The sequence below is a fragment of the Agelaius tricolor genome, unplaced genomic scaffold (assembly GCF_023055355.1).
Source record: "Agelaius tricolor isolate 1412-34295 unplaced genomic scaffold, bAgeTri1.0.p SCAF_22, whole genome shotgun sequence".
Taxonomy (NCBI): Eukaryota; Metazoa; Chordata; class Aves; order Passeriformes; family Icteridae; genus Agelaius; species Agelaius tricolor.
Genome location: NW_027269282.1, coordinates 11,202,031 through 11,227,308, shown reverse-complemented (window position 1 = coordinate 11,227,308; position 25,278 = coordinate 11,202,031). Strand labels below are relative to the sequence as shown.

The window sequence follows — 25,278 nt, the reverse complement described above, 5'->3', positions numbered from 1 at the left end:
TGGAATGATGGGGAAGGGAGCAGCATTAATTAACCAGAACAGCACACTCCCAGGAATTCTTTGGACACTAAAAATTCAGGAGGCTACAAATATTGCTGAGCTTCAGGGAGCAGCTGTGACAAAGTCCCCAGCACACACACCAAGTGTTTCTTTCTTACCTCTTGAGCAGAAAGGAAGTGAATGTGCAATAATTTCCTCTCGCTGTCCACCAAGGGTAGAAAAGTAACAGTAACATCATCGTCAGTGTTCAAATTAGCACCAGCGCCTCGATTGCCATAGCCGTCATTCTCCATGGCAACCAGGGCGGAGAAATGGCCCCTCGTGTAGCCCAGAGCTATGGGACTTTTCCAACAAAAACTCTGTTCCCATAACAAAGGCAAATACACACCTGTGGGCAAGGAAAGCACAGGGGAAGGCTCAGAACTGCTGCTCAACAAGGAAGGATTTTGATACAAACCTTGTGGTTTGGGCCAAAGAGAAGCACATCCCATTTAAAACATGCATGGTTTGGTCTGCACTGACACTTTGCAGTAGAGCTAGTTGTTGTTAATTAACACAAGTCAATCTTTGCAATACAAGTTTAAACATAGGAGATTACAGTCAACCACTACATTACCACAGCCCAAAAATTTATGGTCTATAGTGCAGTGATGAACAAAAAACAAGATTAGAAAAGCTGCTTTTCATGTTTGATAATTCTTCTTAAAACTGAAGGAAAAAAAAAGATTCTGCATGACAGAAATAAAGGTTACAGTCAGATGTCTATTTTTACCAGAGCAAAAATTCCACCATCTGCTCACAAAACTTATCATTAAAAGAACTCACTGCACAAAATGTTACTCAGCACTGATGTAACCCATCCCAGAGAATGGGACTGCTCATATACAGTACTCACAGATTAAATTAACACACATCAATTAAAAAAAAAAAAAAAAAAAGGAAAAAGCACCAAAAAGCTGATACTACTCTGCTCAGCTACAACTAACACCTGATGTCACAGATTCTGAGAAGAACTGCACTTTTTCTCATCACCATTTTTAGCAATAAAGACAGCAATTTGCTCGAGGTCTCAAAATAAAACTGGAACTCCTTTCTTCCAGGAACATAAATAATTCTTGGTGTGTACTGCTGCAAGACAACTTAAGCAAAAGCACAGCTCACCTTGTGACAGGTTAAAAATAGCCCCACATAAACTCAAGTGCACATGTAGCATAGCAACCCCTCCTAGTACAGCTGCTGCTGCAAACAGCTCTTCCACAGCCATGGAGAGGGAAGGGCAACGCTAAAATGGGAATCTGAGGCAGGGCTGGCTTTGGAGACTCTGCTGAAGTGTTGAGCTCATCTTTTTGTACTGCAGTAAAAATTAATGGGGGCTACCAGTAAATAATTGTGCCTTTTTTTCTCCCCTCCTTGTTTTTGAATTAGCAATCAAGAGCTACCTAAAAGTCTTGCCATTTGTTTAAAGTTAAGAGTCATACAAGTTTTTACAACATCTCAGTTTAAAGACAGATCCTTTCAATACCTTCTTAGCACTCCTTCTTGTCCCCATTATTAAGTCTCACTCTAAAGCAATGTTAAACACAAAAAGTGAAGAACACAGGGTAAATGTTCACCAGAAAGTTTCAAACCTCTGCATTAAGGGAAAGAACCAAACATCCACTCAAACCAAACATCCACTCAAAATTAAAATTTGCACTGAAGATGACATCCAGTCAAATGTAAGGAAGACAGTCCCTCAATTCCTGGGAGCACAGTTGTGTGACCTTTCAGGACTGAAACTCATCTGTTTGCCTCCATCTCTACACTGAAATTCAGCAAGTGTTTGGAAATCTTCTTTCACCATTGCTTTATCCTGGTGAAAATTCCACACTAATCATTTCCCCAAGACAGAAGGCTGCACTGCACTTTCCATTCCTCCTCAACACCGTGATGAGCTCCACAAGAAAAGAATCTCAAACATTGCCAGGGAGACTATCTAGTGCTCTTCAGAGTTATAAAAGTCACTCTGATATAAAGCCAGAAGGTCACGTAACAACAGTTGACATGAACACAAGCCACAGAAAATAAAGAGTATGGGCTGACACCTATCCTGAAGCCACCCAGACAGGATTTAGTTTCTCCAGCCTGACCTGATGATCACTTCAGTCAATCATTGCTTTTCCTGTTCAATTTTAAAAGCTGTACATTTGTGCCACTAAATACACGTGGCTAGACCAGGAGGGTCATAGTTAGGGCTTGAGAAAACAGATCTTCCACCACTGAAGCTTTAGGATTTAAAGAATTAACAGTCAGCTGGAATCTGGGAACAAGGAGGCTGGCAATTATGGGATTCACAGCAGCTACAGCAAGGATGACAAGCTGGAACAAAGAATCCTTGGGAAAAAAAATTCCTGTCAGGGAGAGTATTTTAGGGGTGGCTAAGAGGGTGCTACAAACTGAACCATGATGTTGAACAAGCATTAAAAAAATTCAATTCCCCATTTCTATTATAGAGTGGTTTGGGTTGGAAGGGACCTTAAAGCCCATCCAGTTCCACCCCCTGCCCAATCTTCCACCTTCCCAGGTGGTTCCAAGCCCTGTCCAACCTGGCCTTGGACACTTCCAGGGACTTTTCTGGTGGATGTGATGTTAAACAGAGGCAGGGACACCCCAGCACTGCCCAGAGCTCCAGGTGCTGAGCAGAGCCCACACTCAGGCCCAGGGCAGGAGAGTCCTCCTGGCAGCCCACCCCACTGCCAGGCCATCAGCTGGGTTTCAGCTGTGCCAATGGCACTGGATGAGCACACACTGACCACAAAAATGTGCCTGGCCAGGGAGAGGAGCAATTGCAGCTGCTGGGACACAGGACTCCAAGTTCACCTGTTCCCAGGGCTGTTTCCATGCATGCATGGATGGGGCTTGTGACAAGCAAATCTCAAGCTGTAACTATTTGGCTGCCTGAATTCCTGGAAACCTGTGTGCAGTAAAAGAGAGTTCCAGGCACCCAGTTTCCTTCTGGTTCACAGAACAAGAAAATTTCAGCACATTTAGGCCATGTAACACTTGTCTGCCTTGATGCCCAATCTAGGAAATAAAACCTTTGCAAACCTTAAGCCTTGGAGTTAAAAGCAACAGAAAGCTGGAGTGTCAGATTTAAGTGACACAAGTAACTGTTCCTTCCCAGTCTTTCATAAACAAAACAAAAGTTAACATCTAACTACAATGACTACTCAAGTTTTAGACTCTTCAAAAAGGTAATCAATTTTCCTACATGAAGTTTTGTTATTGCCCCAAACTTAGAAGCCAAGACTCTAAATAGTTATAAATTATTGTTTAGTGTTTTCTACACAGCATGGCCTTAGTGTTTTATACAGATCATGGCCTTGCCTCCTTCCAAAGTCACCACATTTTTTTCTGTCCAAACACAGAGATGTTTTGGGAAGTCCTCAGCTAAGCTATAAATAAGGAGTAGGTCATCACCAAGCACATGTACTTGAAGCCAGGAACATGAACTGTGGGCAAAACAAATGTCCCAACCCCCTGGAACACACCCAGCTCCTTCCCCATGGTTCTGTTTACAGCTCAGTTTGTGCAGATGCTCCCAATTCCCTCTCATGTTTTATTATTTGAATAATAAAGTATTGGCATGTCACAGAGGGGAAAGTTGCCCAAACACAGATTTGGCTTGCAAAGCAGAAAATGCATCTTTAGAAATCTACAGATGTTAAGTCTAAGCAAAACTAGACTGAATCATCTTCATATTTATCTTAAGGACAGTCAGGCTGTCCTGAAGCCAAGGAAGAAAAAAAATTCAGAAAGAACCTGATCAACCTATGCAAAATTATAATACTCATGAGAAATAAGTCAGTATTCACACTTGCTGTAAAGTGTGAATCACTAAAACACAGATTAATTTTTTAAATTCCCATTTAAAGTATCATGCAATTCACTTTTACAGGCACCATGCACACTATAAAATGAAAAACTTCAAGTTTGGAGAGGATTATTTTGTTCTTTTTGATAGCAAATGAAAATTTATCTACAATAGTATTCCCTCCTTTTCCAGACAGTCACTTCATGTCCCTAGTGATTTACAGCCCACCCCTGTTGAAAAGTGAATTTAAAAAATGAAAGGCTTACCTTGGAAGCGGGTATATCCTAATGTTTCTCCCCGAAAACTCTTGTAATATTTTACTCCATAAACTATAATTGGTCTTCTAAGAATATGTGCAAGTACAAAAATGTGTGTCTGCTCCAAACTCGCTCCAGGCTGAACCAAACACAAAGAAAAATATCACTTGAAACAGAACTTACCATCCTCTACTTTAAAATTTGAAAAAGTTTTCAAATTGAGAGAGAAAATGCTTTTAAGAGTGATAAAGCTTTGACAGGAAAAACAAAAGACTGGAAAATTATTGGAAATAAGGAAAAACATTTCAGCTTGTCAGCTGTCAGTAATAATTCTCTGTCCTATTGCCCAGATTCAATGTAATGGATTTCATTCCCCACTTAGAAGTGAAACTCTACATAATGTTAGGTCTAAAAATAATTCCTTCATATGAGGGCACTTTAAGGCAAATACCTTTTGATGATAGGAAAAGGGCACATACAAAACAAATCTTGAAAAAATAGCACCAAAATCATGTTTATACTTTAAAAGAGGAGCTAAAAATACTGCCATAGCTGGAAGCTTATAGGAATATAAATCTCATTTTGGAGGGGAGTTATAAAATCTCAGCTTGCTGGAGTTTGAGCAGTGTAAGCTGACAGATTTGGAGGTGTGTTTGGGAGGTCAAAGTGATGCAGAAGCTGGATATTAAACATATGATTGTCTATGAGTTTGTTCTACAGACTTCACTCTAATACCACAATTCTTTCTTTGTGTTGCACTGCTTAGCAGGAAGCTCAAAAATTATCATTTCAAATTAACCTTTCCATACCAGCAGCAGAGCTTACCCAGTAAGATTTTAAGATCATTGGCTTAAGAGGAATATTCTTCCTTCATACAGGAATATTCTTATTCCCAAAAAACTCTTCTAGTTCTGAACCTTCTTCCCAGATATCAAACTATCTTTTCCAAAAGCCCTCTGACAAAGGAGTTTTGTTACCTGGCTTGCAAGAGAGAGAATGAATGCCCAATCTTCCTGCCACTGTTCCTCTCGCAAGGAGAAATGTAAACCGAAGCTTTGGGAATACCACGATTCCCACTCTTTCCAGCGTGTGTAGAACCTAAAATGTTAGGGAGAGAGAGAAAAACAGTGGTAAAGGCAAAAATATTTACTCAACCAGTATAATCCTGACAGTAGTATTTAACCTTCATCCCAAGAAGGGGGAAGAAAGAGAGCAAGGAGCAGGAAAACTGGATTTTGTTTTGGTTTTTTTTATCTTCAGGAGACTTCATTTATCAATCTTCATTTAAGAACCACTTAAAAATAAAAGGCAATGCCTACAGCAAACATGACTCAAGTTCCTACCAGGCTCCTGCCTAGTTTGATACTTCTTGCAACAGGTTTTTTTTGTTTTTTTTTTTTTTAAGTCTTATTTAGGCTTATTTAAGTGTTGATATACAGGGAGCATAAGTAAGACATTCCATTTCATACAGGAGGAGTTCTCATTCTTCTCACACAAAAAAAAGAAAATAGGTATTTTCTATTTTTAACCACATCATGAGTCAATTAACTTCCAAGTGCTTGCATATCAATTTCCAACAGCCCATGGTTAAGAGGCAGAATCTGTTCTATACCAGATTTTGGAGCAAAGGGGTGGTAATTCCACATTATATGGAGTTGTAAAGCAGTGTGGATAAGAATCAAATATGCAAAGTGGGATTTAGTTTAGTCATGATATTTTATTTAACCATTTACCAAGAAAAATGACACATTAAAAGGAAGGTGTTTGCTTTTTAAAATTTTTAACTCTGTCCAACTCACCACACTATGGAAAAGCCATAACTTCAGATTAGGAACCAGGATTTAGGGAACAGTGCTAAGCCCAATTTTTAAACAATGGCCTTTACTGTGAAGACAAAGAAACCATTCTGAAGTTTCAGCTTATTAAAAATGTCACTGAAATGAACTCATTTAATTAAAACATGAGAGTATCAGCAGGCAGTGAGTGTGTGTGGATAAGATCTTTCCTATGCTTTCAGTGAAGGTGAAATCACCCTAAAATCTCGATGTGTAGGACAGCAGCCACCAGCCAGGCTGGGTTTCCTGAGTCCAGCTAAAATCTTTGCATGGTCCAAATTCCTATTATTAAGATATTTGGATGGGTCTGAGCTAATTGACAGTAATATCTACAGGGAATCTTCTGGATCTGTATTCCACTTTTTATCCAAACACACCAACAACTCCACCTTTGAACCTGATAAACATTTTGCCGGTTTTCTCTCATAAATTTCTAACAGTACTTTGTATTAAATTAATTCATTCCCAGGTCTCCTGAAAAAAATTTAATCCAATTCTGGGGGAAAGAGAAGAACAAACAAAGAACAACAAAAACTCCCACACCACCAGAATCAGAGAGAAAGCCCAGAAAATTCAAGGGAAAAAAGAAAAAAAGGAAAACACCAAACTACTCCCTAAAAGCTGGATTGTGGAAGTGTTCTCCTAAAGAAGTTTCTTCCCTGAGTTGATCAGACAAGATTTTGATCTCATTTCAAGCAAACTTTTCAGGTTAACACAAGAGAACTGAATGCATCCATTAAAGAATAAAATTCTGAAAGTCAACTTAGGGCATGTGCCTATTCTCTAGCAAAAGCTAATGGTGGAATACAAAAACAAGCACTTCAAAACAGACTTTTGTGTAAACTAAAAAAGTGGAGTTATTGAAAGGTGAGTGGAAAAGACTCCACAGGCCAGAGCCTCTGGGAACTTCACTGTGGAGCTTTTTCTGAGTACCAGACACAAGACTGTCTCTGGTAAATAGATTTTTCTTTGTTCAGCATCTAAACAAACACAACAAAATGAGGTCAAATGAGTTACATGAGTGTTTTCTGTCTGACTATAAAAATACCCATTTTTAAGTGTCTTTGTGGAGGCTTTGAAAAATAATTCCACTAGATAAAAGTTTAAGCAGGGATTGCATTTAAGAGCCTGTTCCAGTGACGACATCACTTCCTATCAGCCACATGTCCTAGCCCACAAAAATAAATGTATCTTCTCAAAAGGAATCTATACAGCACTTACAGGATGTACAGAATGATCAATTCACCACAAAATCTGGCTAAAAGACTTATTCTAAAGACTTGTTCCTAACAAGAACATGACTTGTTCCTTGAAGACTTGTTCTTTCTAGTCTGAAGACCTGTTCCCTTGAAGGAGCACATCAATCAGTTAAAAATTATACTTCTAATAAGGATAAGGATTACACAAATTCAGAGTAAAATGAAAATTCTGTCTAGACATAAACTAAAAAGCTTAACAAGATTGAGTAGCCTCTAAGTGAGAGTTATGTTAAGATAGAGCAGTAAGTCAACCACAATTAACACCAACATTTTAGGAAATTTGGCCCAAATCTCAGTAGTTTGCAGCATGTTTTCTGATACCATGTTTAGTTTTGTTACCATAAAGAACAAAACCTGGCCTATCCTAAATTTCTGTTCTGGCCTCATGGGAGCTGCCTGTGATGCCAGGGACATTCCTGCATGGTTGAGATGCACACTCTGTGCTGAACAACTCCAAAGCAGTGACAGATCCCCTCAGACACTGTTCTTGGGAGAATTGCTTCTGGAGCACAACTTTTTGGAACCCAGCTCTGGATGCCAATTTGGGGAGTTCTCCCTCAACAGCACAGAATTTACTTACAGGTACCCCCAAATTCATCTTGTTGTTGACCTCCTGTACAGCAAGAGGACACGGACAGGCTCTTTCTGCAGTATGTGCTGACAGTGTTTCTCCTGTCCTTGACTACAAGAACATCAAAGAAATGATCATCTGTGACTGGATTATGAGTCTTTATCAGCTCATCCCTTAGTCCAGGACACCCTGGAGAGCTGCTGGACACCACTGGGAGAACAACTAAGATTGTCCCTCTAGCAGAAGGAAACAACCACAGTATCCAACTAAAGAAGGTCAGTGCAAAGCAAGAGAAGTTGTTTTACAGAATGATAAATCAATTTTATGGCCAAATGACAGAACCAGTTTAATGTCAACACTCTCTGCTTTACTGGCATTATTTAGAAGACAGAACAGGGATAAAAAGTGCAATCCTGAGTAAAGGTGTAACTGAGCAGATGGAATGAAAACACTGAAAAGTTTATAAAGAATAAAAGGCTATCTTCTACTAACAATCTTCTGCACAGCTCCCACCAAGCAGCAAGGCATGGCATGTGCATGATTTACATTGCCAGGACACAAACTGCAGCTGCAGTAACTGTGGTTAGTGCATGCCTGACAAGTATAAAGCATTTTAGTGTTTGAAATGCCATTTGCTGAGCATCACACACCATCCCTGAGTTCACAGCATCCAAATTTCCAGTGCTCCTATTTAAAACATGAGATGAAGATCCCAGCTGGGACCATGGGGACTGGCCAGCTTTGAGGAGCACAACCCACAGGTGTCTTAGGCTGCAATGCAGTATGTGGCTGGGGGTGTGTATTCTATTGCCATCTGTTAGAGGTGGGGCAGTTATCCTTGGGCAGTTTTCTTTGTCTCTTCCACAACCAATCCTCCCTCTTCTGTCCATGGCCAGTGAGTGTCCCTGCATGGCTGAGCCAATTCCAGCATCCCATGGGGAGATGCTCCGCCCAGGGGAGGAGCCAAGCATTCCTACCTGGATCCAATCTGAGGTTTGGGACACCACAGCAGCCTCTGCCCACTGCATTCCCAGAGGAGCAGCTTTGTGCTGCCCTGCATTGCCAGAGGGAGCCCAGGCCCATCTCCAGCAGCCCTGGAGCTGCAGAGGAAAACTCCCCCCTTGTGCAGGATCCCTGCTCCAGCAGAGCCACAGCTGGCACTGCAGGAGGGCTGAGCCCCCATGGGATGGGGCTGTGCCACCCCCTGACACACAGGGGGGCAGCTCCTGCTCTGACTCTCTCAGTGGTTTGTTGGTTTTTTTGTACTATTACATTTGTATTTTTAATTTTCCTAGTAAAGAACTATTTGTTATTATTAGTTATTCCTATTCCAATATCTTTGCCTGAGAGCCCCTTAATTTCAAAATTATAATAATTCAGAGGGAGGGGGTTTGCATTTTCCATTTCAGGGGAGGCTCCTTCCTTCCTCAGCAGACACCTGTCTCTTCAAACCAAGGCTGGTTTAGGGGTGGCAGTGGGGTTGTGCTGCTGCTGCAGCACGTGCAGAAGCTGCCCAGACTCACCAGTGGGAGCAGTCGTGTAAACTGTCGTGCAGAGCCTTGCGCAGCACGGAGTCCTTGTCGTAGATGCCCCAGGTGGCCTGGAGCACAGAGTCCAGCAGGCAGTCCCCGGCCGTGCGGTTCCAAAGTGCGTACAGCCTGCTGTCCAGGCGTGTCCCCAGCTCCAGGGACCAGTTGATGATGGGAGACTCCTCCTCCAGCTCTGCAACGGCACAGCCAGCTCTTAAACAAGCTCTTATTTATCTCAGGGAATTCAGACAGCACAATAATGGCATAGTCTCAATGATCTACCCCTTTGCATGAATAAAACTCTGTTTTATACTCTGTCTTCATACTACAATTGATGCCTCAGGTTTAGCTTTTCTATGTTTCAGGTTCTGTGCTGCTTCAGTGTGCACTTCTGAGCCTCCTATTACGAGATGGTGAGCTCTGTGCCCAGAGCAGGGAGACAAAACAATTCCTGCTCCAGCTGGGCACCAAGGACAAATGATCCAAATCTCAGCCCCAGAGCACAAACCCCGTGGGCTGGAGAGAGAAAAACAAGCAGGGTGGGACTACAGGGGCTAAAGCTGGAATGGGACAATGAACTGCAAGATGCAAATGGAGCAGAACTGATCCCAGGGACAGAGCCCGTGCCCGGCCGTGCATTTTGGGGCCATTTTGGTTCATCTTGGGTGCAGCCCTGGCTGGGCTCTGGTGCTGCCCAAGGTGGATCCATGCAGGAGATCCTCTAGGGCAGCCTTCTCAAGGCATCAACATGAACAGGTCAACTACAGTGGCTGTGGAAATTTCTTCTACTGTCAATAAAATAAACCAAAACCAAACCACAGGTCCCACATTATTTGTTTGAGAATTGTTACTGAAATGAAAAGACTTTTTTCAGTTTTCCTTAAAAAGCTTGTGACTCAAAACTGACTTTTAAAGATTTTTTAAAAGCTCTACAAACATGATTTCTACAAACTCCATTCTCCCTCTGCCTCATAAATAGACTGGAAATGTTAAAATTAAAATAATTTTACATGGGCATGTAGTGACAGGACAAGGGGGATGGCATCCCACTACCACAGAGCAGGGTTACATGGGATGTTGGGAAGAAATTGCTCCCTGTGAGAGTGGTGAGCCCTGGCACAGGCTGCCCAGAGAAGCTGTGGCTGCCCCATTCTGGAAGTTGCTGGTTTGGAGCAACCTGGTCTAGAAGGTCTTCAAGGTCCCTTCCAGCCCAAACCATTCTGTGACTTGATGAATTCCAGGGTGCAGATCCAGTTGAAAACATCCAATCTCTATTTAAAACATGTTCATGGACAGAGCCACGTATATACAGACATATGTAGTCTATTTTTAGTAAGAGACACATTCTCTAATGAAAAGCCAGGAGTGATCCCAGCTCTTCTCAGAGCATTTACCTTTCTGAACATCTCTGTCAAGTACTTCATCAAATAATTTTTCCTGGACTGTGGGCGGTAAATCTTCAATATCTGAAAAAATAGAATGCAAATACAAGAGTCACTAAATGTTACTGGAAAAGAGGCATCAGCAGCTGCTGCTCAGGAGAGCTCACAGAGCAGCTTTAGCCCTATCAGCACTAACACCTCCTCTGGAAAGCTGTTGTCATGTGTGACCCAAGGCTTTGCAGAGCTGCTGAGGCAGGTTTGCATCTCAGCCTCACTGTCACACCTCTGATGCAGAAAGGATCATCACAGCATGCATAGGGTAAGACTGGATTTCTCTGAAGGAGAAAGAGGAGAACCACTTTGAGGTGAGAAATTTAACAAAATAGTGTTTTTACTTTCAACCCTATTATATTTTAGCACAGCTTTAACCCTAAGCAATGCTTTTGCACCCATCTGGAATGGCTTCTCCTCTGCAGTCTATCCCAATGGACAGGTACATTTGCCAAGGGATGTGTTCTTCTCCAGAACATTCCCCTCCTTTGTGATCTCATTCAGGCTTCAATGAAACAGTTCTGAGAACCCCAACAGTCTGCAGCAAGTTAAAAAACAAGAAATGGGAAAACTATTGAGCTATGCCATAGAAAATGCCAGTACTGACAACTGCTCCAAGAGCATTACAGGCAGAATTTGCAACCACCTCATAAAAAAGAAGAAGGGAAAAAAAAAGGTGGAAAACTGTACAATGGGCAGAACTGTTTTGTGACTGCTGTATCATTTGAAGCAACAAACACTGTCACACATTCTAAAACTCAGCATGTGCCACACAGTAAATATTTGCTCCTGGCCTGCATTCCAACAGAGGATAAGCAGGAAAGGGTTGCCAGGCAGAGCAGCAACCAGAGAAACTTCGCTGGTTTCAGCACAATCATGAAACTTCAACATGTGAAAGTTAAGGCAGCAATAAAATAGGAACAGGAACATCCAGCACCCCTTCAGGCACTTTAGGGGATAAGGACCAGGGCCCAAGTGGTATTTCAAGGACACAAAGATCTCTTTTAATTGCAGTGTGGTAGCTGCCAGTCCTGCTCAGATGTCCAAACCCCAGGGCTTTTAAGCCCACATTTAGGCACATGAGTTGCTACTGAAGCACATTAATGCCTGGTGCAGGCAGGGTGATGTGGGGTGGTCTTTTTTTTTTTTTTTTTTTTTTTTTTTTTGTATGATTGATTGAGGCTTTTTAAGCTAAAACTGCTTGCAGTGACCAGTAATCAATGTAAAAGCTTGGCTCTCTAATATCCAAGCATTTGCTTTTCAGGAGGATCCAGTCTGTTAATCTGAAAGGTCGAGTGGAAACTGATTCCTAAACTACATTGTTGAGGTAATATCTGAGCAGGATTGTGTGATTTATATTTCTATGCTTGGAAATGCTCTCTGGAGCCAAACTGCAAAAGATGTGCAGTTGGCAAAGTGTGAGGAAAGTGGAAAATCTTGATGCATAAAAGCTTTTGAACAGCTTTATTTTTTAATTACTAACCAGCTATTACATGAGTCAAAAATCTGCACAGTGCTTTAAGATGTCTCTCTTGAAAATACTAAACAAATTCTTAAGCTCTGGAGAGAACATTTCTCACATGTTAAGAAATCCTTGTTGCCTCTTTCCCCTCTCTCCCCTAAAAAGCCATGAAATTTTCCTCTCCCAGACACCCCCTGTGCCTCTCACACACAACCCACAGAGTACAACTGAATACAGCACCTCAGACAGGTGCACAAGTGGTAAATATTATCCAGAATTTTGTAGAGGAGATGAGGTAACACTCGACCAAAGGGGCTCCAAATAGAATTCTTGCCATGTTTTATAAAAAAGACAAACAGATCTGGTGACTGGCACAGTTTGCAGCTGCACGTTTTCTGACTAGTGGTAGCACTTCTATTAAAGGAAACAGCTTTTGAAGTTTAAAAGTCTTCTAATAGCTCCTTGTTAATAGGTAAACATTCTCTTGATCTCAGAGCACCTCAAAAGTATTCAAAAAGTGCTATTGCTACAACTAGGTATAAAACAGCTCTGGGCCTCAACAGCAAGGACTGGAAGCTAAAATAGCCATGTGAAAAGTCACATCATGGACCAGAAATGTCTGGGCTCCAATCTTCACTTTAAACACAGCTTTTTCTTAGAACACACCACTTTTCTTCTATTTCTTCATGTCTTAAGTAGGACAACAGATGCTCAGTTCACAGGAACAATGTATGGACTGAAGTGTGCAAATACTGAGTAACCAAATTCAACTGCTAAATCTGACCTAATAAAATAGGTCTTAATAAATAAAACTCTTAATAAATAAATTAGTAAGGCTCTCAATGAATAAAACCTACACACACATCACCTCCAAAAAGTCAAGATACCTAACTTTCAACTAGTGGCCAAGCAATAAAATCTTCCAGCAGGAAGAAGGGTTTTGTAGCTACCTGCAGGCAAGGTAAACGTCACAAGGTCAGTCAGAAAATAGCAAGCAAAGTCTCCCTTGCGCTGATGCAGAGATGCAGCAATTTCACGGCGGATCTGCTCCGTGACCTCTGGACACACCATGGCAGGAATGCACTTGGCTGCATGCTGGGACACCTGTAAAACAATACAGTTCCTGCACTCAGGATCATCCCACTCAATATAAGGGATTTGGGAGGGATGACCACCAGCAGAGAGTTTTTGGTTAGCAAGGAATGCAAGAGAGCTGGCACCCTGGAAAATCTGAAGTTTAGTGACTCTTAATGAAATGTCTCATTTGTCATGGAAATGATAACGAAGATCTGGTTAAAAACATCTTTAAATTGAAGAAGTGAGTTAAAAGGTGACCACTCCCAGCTGAAAAAGAGGAAAACAATAGGTAAGAGCTCATAATAACAACAATCTCGAATCTCATGCATGAGTCAAGTCTAGCTTCAACAAAACTTTATTAGCACTGCACAAGACAGTTTCCTACAATATTCCCAAAAACTATGAAGCTAAGACAGTTAAATTTCTCCAGTTCTAGTCATCACTGGCAGCAGAAACCCAATCAATGATGAAGGACAAGTGGCACAGGGATGACACCAGATGCATATAAAAAAAAGCACCTTTAAGACCTGCATTTTCACTCATTCATATCCTAGAAATTATCACTGGGGCTCAAACACTACTAAGCATTTCCAGAAATTACAAGATGAGTCAGTATTCCTAGGCACTGAAACAAAACCAAACACAAAAATATCTAAGACAGTATTGCAGTAAATTAACTTGTTTTAAAACATGTAACTCCATCCACACAGAGTTATGTAAGCAGCACAAAGCTGCTGATATTAGTCATATATAAATATATACTCAAGGCTTTAGCTACATTTGTCTTGCTTCATCTACTCTTTTTAATTATTCAACATTGAGCATTCCATCATCTTTATGTGCTTTGTAGGCAAACAGCAGCTTTCAGAATTGCACTAAGCATCAGGGAAGGAGGCAGAATAAAAATCTGGCCTTAATCAGGTGAGGAACCAAAAGTCTGAGTTTAGGGAAACAGACAAAAGAAGTAACAGAATTATTTACAGGGCAAAGATGGAGAAGAGCAGAGGTCACCAGAAGTGAGGTGGCACAATGGAACGTGGAAGAGCAAAACAGAGAAACCAGTCAGTCTATAAAATGGGCAAGGAATAGAAAAAAATGCAGCAATTTTGCAAAGCAAGAAATTTGCCTCTCTGGAAGAGAAGCTGCCACAAAAGCCAGGAAAGCCAGCCCAGGTAGACTTACTCATTAACAAACTCAGAATAAACTGCACTGTCATTGATGTCAGTGCTTTGCTTTGAGAGCATTTCCTCTCCCTCACCCAGAGCACAGGAAGCCTCACAATAGCTCACTTCCACTGCCAGTAAAGTCCCAACACGTGCCAAGACTGTTCATTAATGAGAAAACTGAACATCCTCAGGACCATCACAAGGGAGTCTCTTAAAGCAAACTCACTCCTTGAGGAGAAATCCAAGGCACAAGGCGGCAATTCACGTGAATTCCACACCCAGCACAAAGCAGAGCTGGTGCCACTGGCTGCACACGGGGTGCAGCTCCCTACAGTGCTGCTCCATGGCTGCAAGGGCCAGGGGAGCTCACCTCAGTGAGGAGGATGGCCAGCATGTCCTGCCTCTGGAAGCGGATGGCCAGGTGCACGAGGGTGTAGCCCACGTCGAAGGCGGACGGGCGGTTCAGCAGCCGCACCTCGTCCGCCGTCAGCTGCCGGGCAATGTCCCCTCCGGATGACTTGTAGGCTTCCACAGCAGCCAAATCACCTTCCACAACTCCTGAGGGCAGAGAAACAACACACAGCCCATTTCAGACACCAGGGAGCCATTCTGGAACAAGCCACCTCATCTCACAGCTCACCTGTAGCTGTGCTGTTACAGGCCAAACAGATGATCATCAGCTGCATAGCAAGAAACTTGCCCAATTTTTATTATTTTAGGCAGAAGCCTACAAAATATTTACACTTACCTCATATCTCAGACCATTTCTACTACCCACACTAGGTAGAAAAGAGATCAAAAGGCAGCTCAGAAGTGGACCCATGATGAAACACCAGCAGTAACACAGACATGAGCATTTCATTTGACCAGAGAGAAAGTAATTTCTTCAGAGTAAAGAGATTTGTTTGATTATTTTATCACCAATTACCAGATCATAGAAATAGGATCTATTAAAAGGTTTTTGGACTGAAAGTTTTATTTTTTCCAAACAGTACAAATGGTACAAAGCATAATTTTTTCTCTTCAGCTCATCATCTCTGCTACTAATGGAGCCTGAGAGTTTCACTCAGGATACTCTATTAAAACTGAATTAAAGAAAAATTAAATACACTGTGTGTACCTTCTAGAGCAAGATGAGAGGAACAATAAATGACCCAACATCTTCTAAAGTCCCTGGAAATCTTGATTTATGTACCATGCTTCCTATCAAGACCAATCATGCTGAATGTATTCTTTAGCTGCAATTATCAGAATACACCATCAGTAAGATGTGGAGCTGCTAACAGGATCTGTTCCAATATAAGACTTCCTAAATTTAGAAATTCCTTCAAATATATTCTATTTTAGGTGCGTGGTCCACGAGAGAACAGTGCAGTGCTGAACTGAGGAAACAGAATAGTGTCCCTAAAGCCATCTTTACTGGAGCAGTAAATAGAATCTCACTCCTGAGAAGCAGCCCTTGTTGCAGCAGCTCAAGCAGAGAAGAGCACAGGTGACAAATGAGAAAACCCTGGCCCTATTTTCTGCAGCTAAACCTCCTTCCCAGCTCCTGAGAGGCAGCAGCTGAGTGGAGGCTGGAGACTGAGACCCAACTCCATCCTTCACTTCATTTGCTCACCAAGACAGAAAAGCTGATGAACAGGAAAGGTCATCAAACCCAGTCAGGACAATCACTCCCACTCAGGACATGAAATTAAATAAAAAAAGGAAAAAACCACAACACTTCCCACCCCCTCATCCCAAACAAGTAAAAATCCCCTACCAAAATTAAAAAAACTCCAACACAACAAATTGAAATGGCTGCTAGCAGAGAAGCACACTAACCACTGGCTTGCTGGTTAATCCAGGATTTAGAAAAGCATTCTTAGCTCAGCCAAAAACTATCATTTGGAATGCTGAGATTATAAAGAAGAAGAAACACGAGGAAAATAGATTATCAGCGCAAGACATTTCTCTACTAAGTTATCAGCTGTGCTGTGTAAGCCTCCACAGATAACAGTTTGATTATTCAACAGTGGTCTGAAGCAGAGAAGTTCCAGAACAACAATTCAACTGCAAATTTTAATCATACAGTATCTACCCACTCATTCCAAAGTCCTAACAGGCCAGGGCAGAAGGAAAACCACACAGACAGTATTTTTTAGTTTTGTGCTGCATGTGTCTGTCTCCTGTAAAGAAGACATTCCTGTTCCTCTCAGGCACTACTCTCTCATTCAGTGCCTGCCTGTGTGCTCTCCCCAGATGAGTTTTGTCTGTCCAATTTTAGTTCTTGCTCTGTAGGAGTCAGAAGTGCCAAGTGTAGAACTTTATTTCCATGCAAGCAACATTTCTGCCACTGGTAAGGCAATTCCTCATGGCTGTTGCAATGATCATTCCAAGCAACTACTCCAAACTGGTATTTTGTGTGTGTGTGTGTAGATGTGTATGTGTATCCAGATAACAAATCAAATTTCTCATGACCTGCCCTCTTAAAACAAGTTATACCACAGCTCTGGCAAAGCCAAGAATCAGAGGAAAGAAGAAACTTGATAGAACAGCGAGTTCTCTGCTATCTTATGATATCCTTATTTTTTTATTGTTACATTAATTTAGGAGAAGCACCTTGTTAAAGGCCAATAGGCACATCAGCCCTTTTTGAATTTTAACTACTCCTACTACACAGGGGAGACTCCTGTTACCACATCTGCACCTTCCACCACATTCCCCAAGACAAATACACCAAAGACCACCCAAGACTGGCAGGTGGCCACTCTGAGAATCCAAATACCCACAACTGATTTCAAAATTCAAACAAATATCCCTAAAATGATCTTTTGGTGACAGATGATCAGACCCAAACCACATTCCAGCCAGCCTGTCAAGCAGTACATTTTACTACAGCCTACTACTGGGAAATTCATCATTTTAATTGTTCTTCCAGTCCCCCACCCTCAGCTGCTTATTATCATCCCACTCTTCATCAAACCTCAGCAACAACTGAGATCCAAGGCTGATGCTGAGGTGGTCACATGAGGTTTGGCAATGCCTTTTTCAAGCACCAACTACTACAAGCTGCAATAAGGATCCAGATCAGTGACATGTGCTCCATGCAGCACTGCCAGTTCTGGAACTTTATTCCCACGTCTTGCAATACTTGACATTCCTCAAAGCCCCATGTCCTAGAATTACTAAAATTGTTATATAAGCTGTCAGTTAAAAAGCACATTTCTAAACTTTGCTGATGAAGCTTAAGCTCAAGATCAAGTAATACATCCAAACCAGGCAAACTGAGTATGCTTTCTAGGCCTTATTTAAAAAAAAAAATAAAGAAATGTATTTTTAGTAGTATTTTAGGTATAGGGTTGGTGTGCTTTATGATACAAACCAGCACAGCTACAGCTCATGGAGAGATGGCAATGTGACTGTGGGCATGGATACTATCCGGTCATCCTCTGTTTTTTAATCCAAACAGGTTTAAATCACTCTTTATAGCAGGGGGAAGCATCAGGAAGTTTTTGTTTGTCTAGTCCAACTCAAAGGGCTGATACTCCTTGGGCATTACACGGCTCCTTGGCCCCTCTGAGCCACAGCAAGAAGTTAACATTTCTCTTTACCTGTTCTACCAAATATCTACTCCATGTAGCCACTTCAGAAGACCAGGGAAAATTCCTGACAGCACCACAATCACATGGCACCCTGCTTACAGTGCCAGTCCATACAACCCAAGGCAGCAGTGAACACAAAATGTAACAGTGACTGGTAACAGGCTGACTGTTAGAAACATGAACCAGAAAACACAAATCTTGCCCCAAAACCATAAGGTGAATTTGTCTACGTGCACCAAGCCTGCAATTCTGAAATTCAGTATCACCATACTAAAATGAGACCTGAATATGCTTGTATTGACAATAGGAGGCACATTCCTACAAAGGCTTTGATTTCTGTGGGATGAGCCAGAGCCTCCAATTCATTAAGTCTATTTAAATAGAGCTCAAAATCCCCACTGTTTATGAGAAATACTACAGAAATATTTACTGATGTTATAATTCCCAGCATTTCACAACACAGAAGTGCCTCATTACTTACACAAGCAGCCTGAATTGTGTCCTGTGCCAGTTGGATTATTCCCCACTGACACCCACTGCATTCCCCAGACTGGTAAAATGTCAAAAGGAAGAGTGGCATTTGCCTTAAGATGGTTCCCAGAACAGCCAGGAGCCTCCAGGAGCTCAAACCCTTGTGAGGGCACAGCCCTGATTGGCTTCAAGAGCAGCACAAATGCAAACACATCCCAGTGACTCAGTGCCTGCTCCTGATCCACACAACCACAGCTTTCCTTTAAAGGGGACTCCAGAAATGTCCCTTTGCTGTTGCCCCTGAGTGCACCAGTCTTTGTGTGTACCCCTAAAATTCTGCTTGGCCCAATGTAAAATGTCTGACTATGGTCTGACATCCTAAGGGAGAAGACAGAATGCCATGAGAAAATACAAGTGCAAGTCAGAATTCTGCATTTACAGATTGAACTGTGCTCCCATTTTGCAATTCAGGCATTTCCTCTTATTGGAAGACTTGCACAGCATCAGGAGCCAAGGTTTTTTTCTTCTTCTAGCAAAGCTCTGCCTCTTAAAAACAGCACAGATCAGACATTTGCAATCTTAGTATATATTAGATGATAGAAATTAAGAAGGGTATTTCAAAAGACTAAATTTAAATATATATTAATCACCCAATTACAACTCTTACTATCCTGATCCTCCTACAACTTTTACAACCTCTTCTTTATTAGATGTCAATATTATCCTCATATTAAATAAGAATTAGCTGCTAAAACCAAACTATTTCAGCTTAAGGTGCTACTAAGTTTATTCTTTAGAACATGTAAATATTTATTTGGTTTAGTGCAGTTATAGAAACTTGAAAAATATGCAAGATAGGCTTACAAGCATTTCTAGAAAACCAAGTCCTCTTTTCCCTTACAGCACTTTTCCAGTGGCTTCAGAACAGCCAGACAGAAAAATCCCCAAGGAAAATACCACAGCACAGCCTTTATTTACTTCAGTACCTTTCTGATAGTTGTGGGGCACTGGCTGGCACAAGCTGCAAATGCAGTAATGAAATTCTTTCAGCAGACTGCTGCAGTTGTGAGTATCCAAAGAACAACCTGGGATTAGGGATTTCTGGGGTTCAAGAAGGCAGCAATGCCTGCAATAACCATCTTCCATCTGAGCAGACTGCAAAAGGAAACATTTCATCTTAAAGAGGTCACTGGGCCTCCCGTGTGGGACAATGCCTTCAACTGCCTGGCAAGAGAAGGCAAATTGCTCAAACAACCAAGTTCTACATTTTAGAAGTCAGAAGTGGAGACAGCTCCTGCTGTAAAACAGATCAGACACAGAGCCCTGTGCTGCTTCTCTTCTGCCACAGATACAACTGCAAGTGGTCTGTCACATATATGCTCTCTCTCATTTACTCATCTAAGGACTAATCCTAAGATTGGTTTAAGTGCCAGCAAGTGAGAGGCTGATCAACTGACCCACTAAAACCTAATTCTGACACCTGTTAAGAATCTCTTCTTCTCTAACACAGACTGCTGAGGACCTGTGGCATTTTCTGGAGCTGAGTCAGCCCTCAGGCTCTTCCAGCTCCACCAGGGGCACACCAGGTGGCCATAAATGAAGTTTTATTGATAGTAAGTGACTCACAATTTCATCCAAGGAAGAATTTGTCCTGAAGGACAGATTGCTTTGTAAGCAAATGTGACATATCAATTTATAAAAAAGAGGGGTTGTCTGAAAAACCTTTTTGGGCCTTTTACACACCCTTCTGTTCCTTCTCTTTTTGGATTTCCAGAGCCTCCCTTGTCAGTATGAGTACACAACCAACAGCAGGTCACTCTCTAGCTAATGACACAGAGACTTCTGTATATTAAGGGTTTTTTTGATTCTTCAAGCTCAGCACCTTGCATTAGCTAAAAAAAGAAGTAAATAGTTCCAAGAAGACATGTACCTAAAACCTGAAGCCATTCAATGCAGAAGAGCATGAATATTGGCTACTCTTTGTTCCAGGCAAACAGCTCTTCTCCCTACTCACAATCCATGTAGTACATTTTGAATGTATCATCACAAGACAAAGCAGCACAGATGTAAGAACAACTGTTTAAAGATGTCCTTATCCCTCTCCAATCTGTCAGAGGCATCCACACCCCTTGTTACTTGCAGGGTTGTACTCCAAAGGGAGGCTGGACAGTGGAAAATCATTAAAGTTAATTATTAAAGTTAACCATCAGTGCTTCTAAGGGAAATTGAAATAACTGGTTTTAACTTGATCATTATTCAATTATTTGTAGCATAAAATATCACAGTGTTTAAGACAAGTAGTCAAGAGACCAAAGTAAAAGGAGCTATGATTTTCTGCCAGGGAGTAAGGCAGGCAGAGTTCTCCTCAGTCTCAAAGATGTACACACACAAATGTAAAGCATTTGTGACAGGACAGCTGTCCAAGGCACAGATGACATTACACAGAGCTCTCCCAGCCCGCTGAGAGTTGTGATCTTACATCACTGGCCCAGCAGCAAAGTCATGCTTGCCCCTGTCCTGGGGGAACAGGGAAGGAGGCTGGGCTGTACCACTCCCACCAGGCACTGGCTGAGTCCCCAGGCACAGCCTGGCAGTGAGTGATCCATGCTGCACCTCCCTGAACAGCTCCAGCCCAGACTGACAGCAGCAAGGACAGGTGCCCAGCCTGTTCCACCCAGGCACTCCCCACTCCCACTGCACAGCATGAACAGAAGCATCAAGGTTCAGCTGTACCCTGGATGTGATGAGGAAGTCAGTCTGAACTCACTACACCAGCAAAGAGAAACAAACCCCCCACACCTCCCACAAAAACATCCCTTCTATCCAGCTTCTTTTCAAATAGCCAGGAGGACTATACTTTTCAAATAGCCAGGTGCAAGGGGCACCTGGGATGACTCTGGGGGGCAGTGCCAGCTGAAAGCACCTTGCTCATGTCAGCTCCTTCAGGCTGCCTTTAGAACACTCAGAGAAGAGCCAGAGGCTGTGCAGGACACAGAGCAGGAGGTGCCCCTGTGTCTCCCAGAGCTGCAGGGCAGCGTGGGACACAGCCCAGCCAACTCCATACCAATGTCTGGCCAGGGAGACTCTCCTTGCCCACAGGCTTTCTGAAGGCCTGGGTAACATATCTGGCACTAATTCAAAAATCTAATGGAGAGATAAAACAGTTGACAAAGGAAAAACTAAGCAGACATAAATAGGAATACTAGGAATGAAGTTACAGTCCTTTTAAGGATGTACTGCAAAACAAGATTCATCACAGATTGCTCTAAATACTTTGGATTTGTTTAAGAAACACACTCTTAGTGGTTTCTTTCACAGAGCTAAGAATGTGTGCACCATCCCCACAGGGAGCTCTGACAGCACTACCCACCTTACTGACCTGACCCAAGAGAAGAACACACTCTTGCAGCAGGTGACAAGCAGGGGGAGGAGAAAGGAAAAGGGGAAGGAAATGCAGTTTACTTTTAAATCTAGCAGCTCAAGCTCAGGAGTTGTACTCACAACCCAAGAATCCCCAGCAGTGCCCTGCAGCAAACACACTCTGCCAGCACCACTGTCCAACCCAGCCCTGAAGTGCCAGGAGATGGGAAGCTCCAGGGTAACACCCAAGCAAACTCTGGATGCCAGAGAGGTTTTACAGGCACAGCCATCCTCATCCATTTGTACTCCTTGAATCCACAGCCAGCTGGAAGCAGCTTCAGCAGGCCCCACAGGAACTCCTGATGGCTGTACATCACATTCTGTCATTCCCACAGGCCACCAGGACTGCCTGACAACCTCTGCCACAGGTACCATAAGTTATAGAAAAGGTAATAAAGTTTAATTTAAGTGCACATCAGTTCCCTCCCCTAAGAAATGAGTCACCTTGGACTCAACATTAATCTTGTTCTAGGCCACTGTGGTAGCAAACATTGGTGTCATTGCAGAAACCATTTGTAATTTAAATTGGCATTTGGAGGAAGCCAGTAAGACACACTTACTCCAGTTTCTGCTAGGATTTTAATCCATTTCAACCACATGAATCAGTTTAAAATCTCATTTTTCTGAGAAAGAATCACCCAACAGATACACTCACTCTGAAAAAAACAAGTCAATAAAAAAAGGCAACATTCAAGTACATTTGCTGGCAGAGTTTGAATGGGGGAATACCACTAATCCTTGTGATTTGGAAGGAATACCCTCCATCAAGGAAACTATTCATGCTGAAAGGCAAGAGCTGCACTCATCACATTTTGTCCAGCCTGGATTTGCAAGGAACAGAAGCCTTGATGACACGTTTACTTACTGGGGTGGGAAAAGCATTAATGGATGCCTCCAACAAAACAAAACAAAACAATACTAACACACACTTCTTCTTAAATCTGCTTTATACACATCTTTCCATGTTTTAGCTAAAAAGAACAGATGTGGAAAAGAGTAGTCTGATACGTGTTTTTTAATGAAATTTGACACTGAATTTAAAATCTAGTAAAAAGAATTTTGTACTGGAGTTGAGATGTGAAGAGGGAGTTCAACCAAACAGCTGTCCTGAAGTATCAGACATTTTCCTTGGTACCTTCTGACAGATAATATCTTCTAAGAGAAAAGAAAATAACCACTCTGCCAAGAATTCCTCCTACTCCTTTAATCGTTATTTTTAACTTCAGGGCTAACTTTAAAAGGTAACATTTTAACAACTCTCCTACAAAAGATGGATTCAAAGCAAATGGACCCTCCACAACTGACTGATCTTAAACTTGGAGGTTTCAGTCTGAAGCCCCCAATCCTTGTTAGGCACCACCTGTCAGATGGAGCAGGGTAACACACAAACTCTTGGTCATCAATGTTCACAAATTTACTTGGTATTTAACATGAACTTGTCCTATTTTATAATTTTGCTTGGCTAAGGACTGACAAATGTTCAGCTCAGCTAAAACTTCCCAAGAGTTCCAGCTGGCAAACAAACAGAACTCACTTAGTAACAGTGACCCACTTGATTTCAATGGTAAAAACAGATGCTTTAGGCAAAATTATTCAACTGATAGTTAAACTGGTTTAAGTATGTCACACTAAGATCACAAGCAGAAATTCAGCTTATTGCTTTAATGATTACTGGCTGAACTGGTGCACTTTTGTAGCACAGATACACTACACAACAACCAGAGACAAGCACAAAAGAATCCGTGCAACCTCCATCAATCTTCCTAAGGTTATTCCTATTACAAGGAGTATTTGGGGAAATAAATTATATCTGCAATATATAAAATGAAATTCTGAGATAAAGGACAGATAATTACCAGCTTTGTTTGCTGCTTCCTGTGCCCCCCTCATCCCTCTCCCCCAGGAGTACAGGAGGTGTTTAAGTTAGAGAGAGAAATCCATGAAAGCTTTCAGCAGGCAGCAGTAACAATCAGCACACAACTCCACCTGCATTCTGCTTTTCTCACCAAGATCCCTTCAGACCAAATCATTATTGCATTACAAAACTTCCATGAACATGGTTTTGGGTTTTATATACAACTATATAGTCACAAACAACATTAAATACTTGCAAACCCATGTTCTTAAATATAAATACAACCCTTCCCACACAGGTTAAATCAGAAAGTGTCAAATATTTCAAGTAACATTAGAACACTCAAAAAAATTACTTTTGAAAAACCAAAGGGAAAAAATAGCCAAATATTTTTAATACAATTGTTATCAGAATCCAAGATAAATACCCTTGTAAGGCACAGGAACAACCTCCAACAACTGACCTGTGGTACTCAATAACTTAAAAAATACCACGCAGAATTTCAGCTGCTTCATTTCAGAAGGAAAAAAGGTTGTAAGGAACTGGAGGTATCAAGAAATACTGAGGCATCTCTTTCCAAAAGGAAATGTGCATGTCTAACTACTCACACAACACAAAAATAAACTAGAATATTTATTAGCTCAGAGAAACCAAACACAGCATACCCACAAAAACATTTACACCTGATCAAATATGTTAAACAAAGCAGCTCCACTAATTAGCTTTTTGATTACAACAACCATGAAGTGACTTTGTGAAACATTAAGGAACAGCATGAGACATACTAGTGGAGCCAGAGTTTCAAATGAAGTGTTTTACTCTAAAAATAGTTGCATATTTCAAGTGTTGAACCTGCTTGTATGCTGGGGCACGCGATATCTGCTTCTGGGAAGCTACAGCACAGGAGTTAACTCACAAGGTCAATAACTGAAGAAAACCCTGCTCTCACATGGCTCTGTTCTTTAACAGCACTGCGAGAATTATCCAGCATTTCCTTAGGAAAGCACTAAAATACAAAACAAAATTGCTATTTGAATGTTTTTCGAAGCAGCTGACTTCAAAAATACTTTCAGAAAGCCTGTAAACATTTACAACACAGTATGTGTATTAATACAACATTATTACTTTCAAGGTCAGTATTACACATGCAGTTTCTTGGAGCTACATATTTTGGTGTTATTTTTAACATCTGACAGAGCATCTTGTACTGTTGCAAGCTCTACACTGTTTACAAATACTCCCAAGCTGCAGCTGCTGCCTCTACAGAGCATGTCTTGCCATAGCAAAAAGAAAAGTAATTTTAATTATCCATTAATGGCATTTTTTACAGTACTATATGCACTCGTGTCCTGTAGATTGGCTTTATGATTTTTCCACCTTTTGACAATTACATGGAACAACAGGATTTGGTTACAAGAATATCCATTTCTACAAAAGGTCAAAAAAGTCCAAGTACACTTGAGACACATCTAACCCTGTTCAGATTATGGATGAACTTCACAGCCT

The 25,278-nt window shown here is 41.6% G+C and overlaps 1 protein-coding gene across 3 annotated transcripts in view; it reads right to left on the bottom strand.

Annotated features, from left to right (window-relative positions):
- The window catches only part of ZRANB1 (zinc finger RANBP2-type containing 1), a 44,085-nt gene that overhangs the window by 5,008 nt on the left and 13,799 nt on the right, over window positions 1-25,278 (bottom strand). For 2 of the 3 annotated variants that reach the window (XM_071446413.1, XM_071446412.1), the window contains exons 4-10: window positions 14,813-15,000; window positions 13,150-13,303; window positions 10,699-10,770; window positions 9,299-9,497; window positions 5,088-5,208; window positions 4,120-4,249; window positions 159-388 (exon numbers count right to left, since the gene is read on the bottom strand). In XM_071446413.1, the coding sequence (XP_071302514.1) occupies window positions 159-388; window positions 4,120-4,249; window positions 5,088-5,208; window positions 9,299-9,497; window positions 10,699-10,770; window positions 13,150-13,303; window positions 14,813-15,000 (1,094 nt within the window). The remainder of the gene's footprint in view (window positions 1-158; window positions 389-4,119; window positions 4,250-5,087; window positions 5,209-9,298; window positions 9,498-10,698; window positions 10,771-13,149; window positions 13,304-14,812; window positions 15,001-25,278) is intronic. The other variant, XM_071446414.1, reaches the window with a different exon arrangement.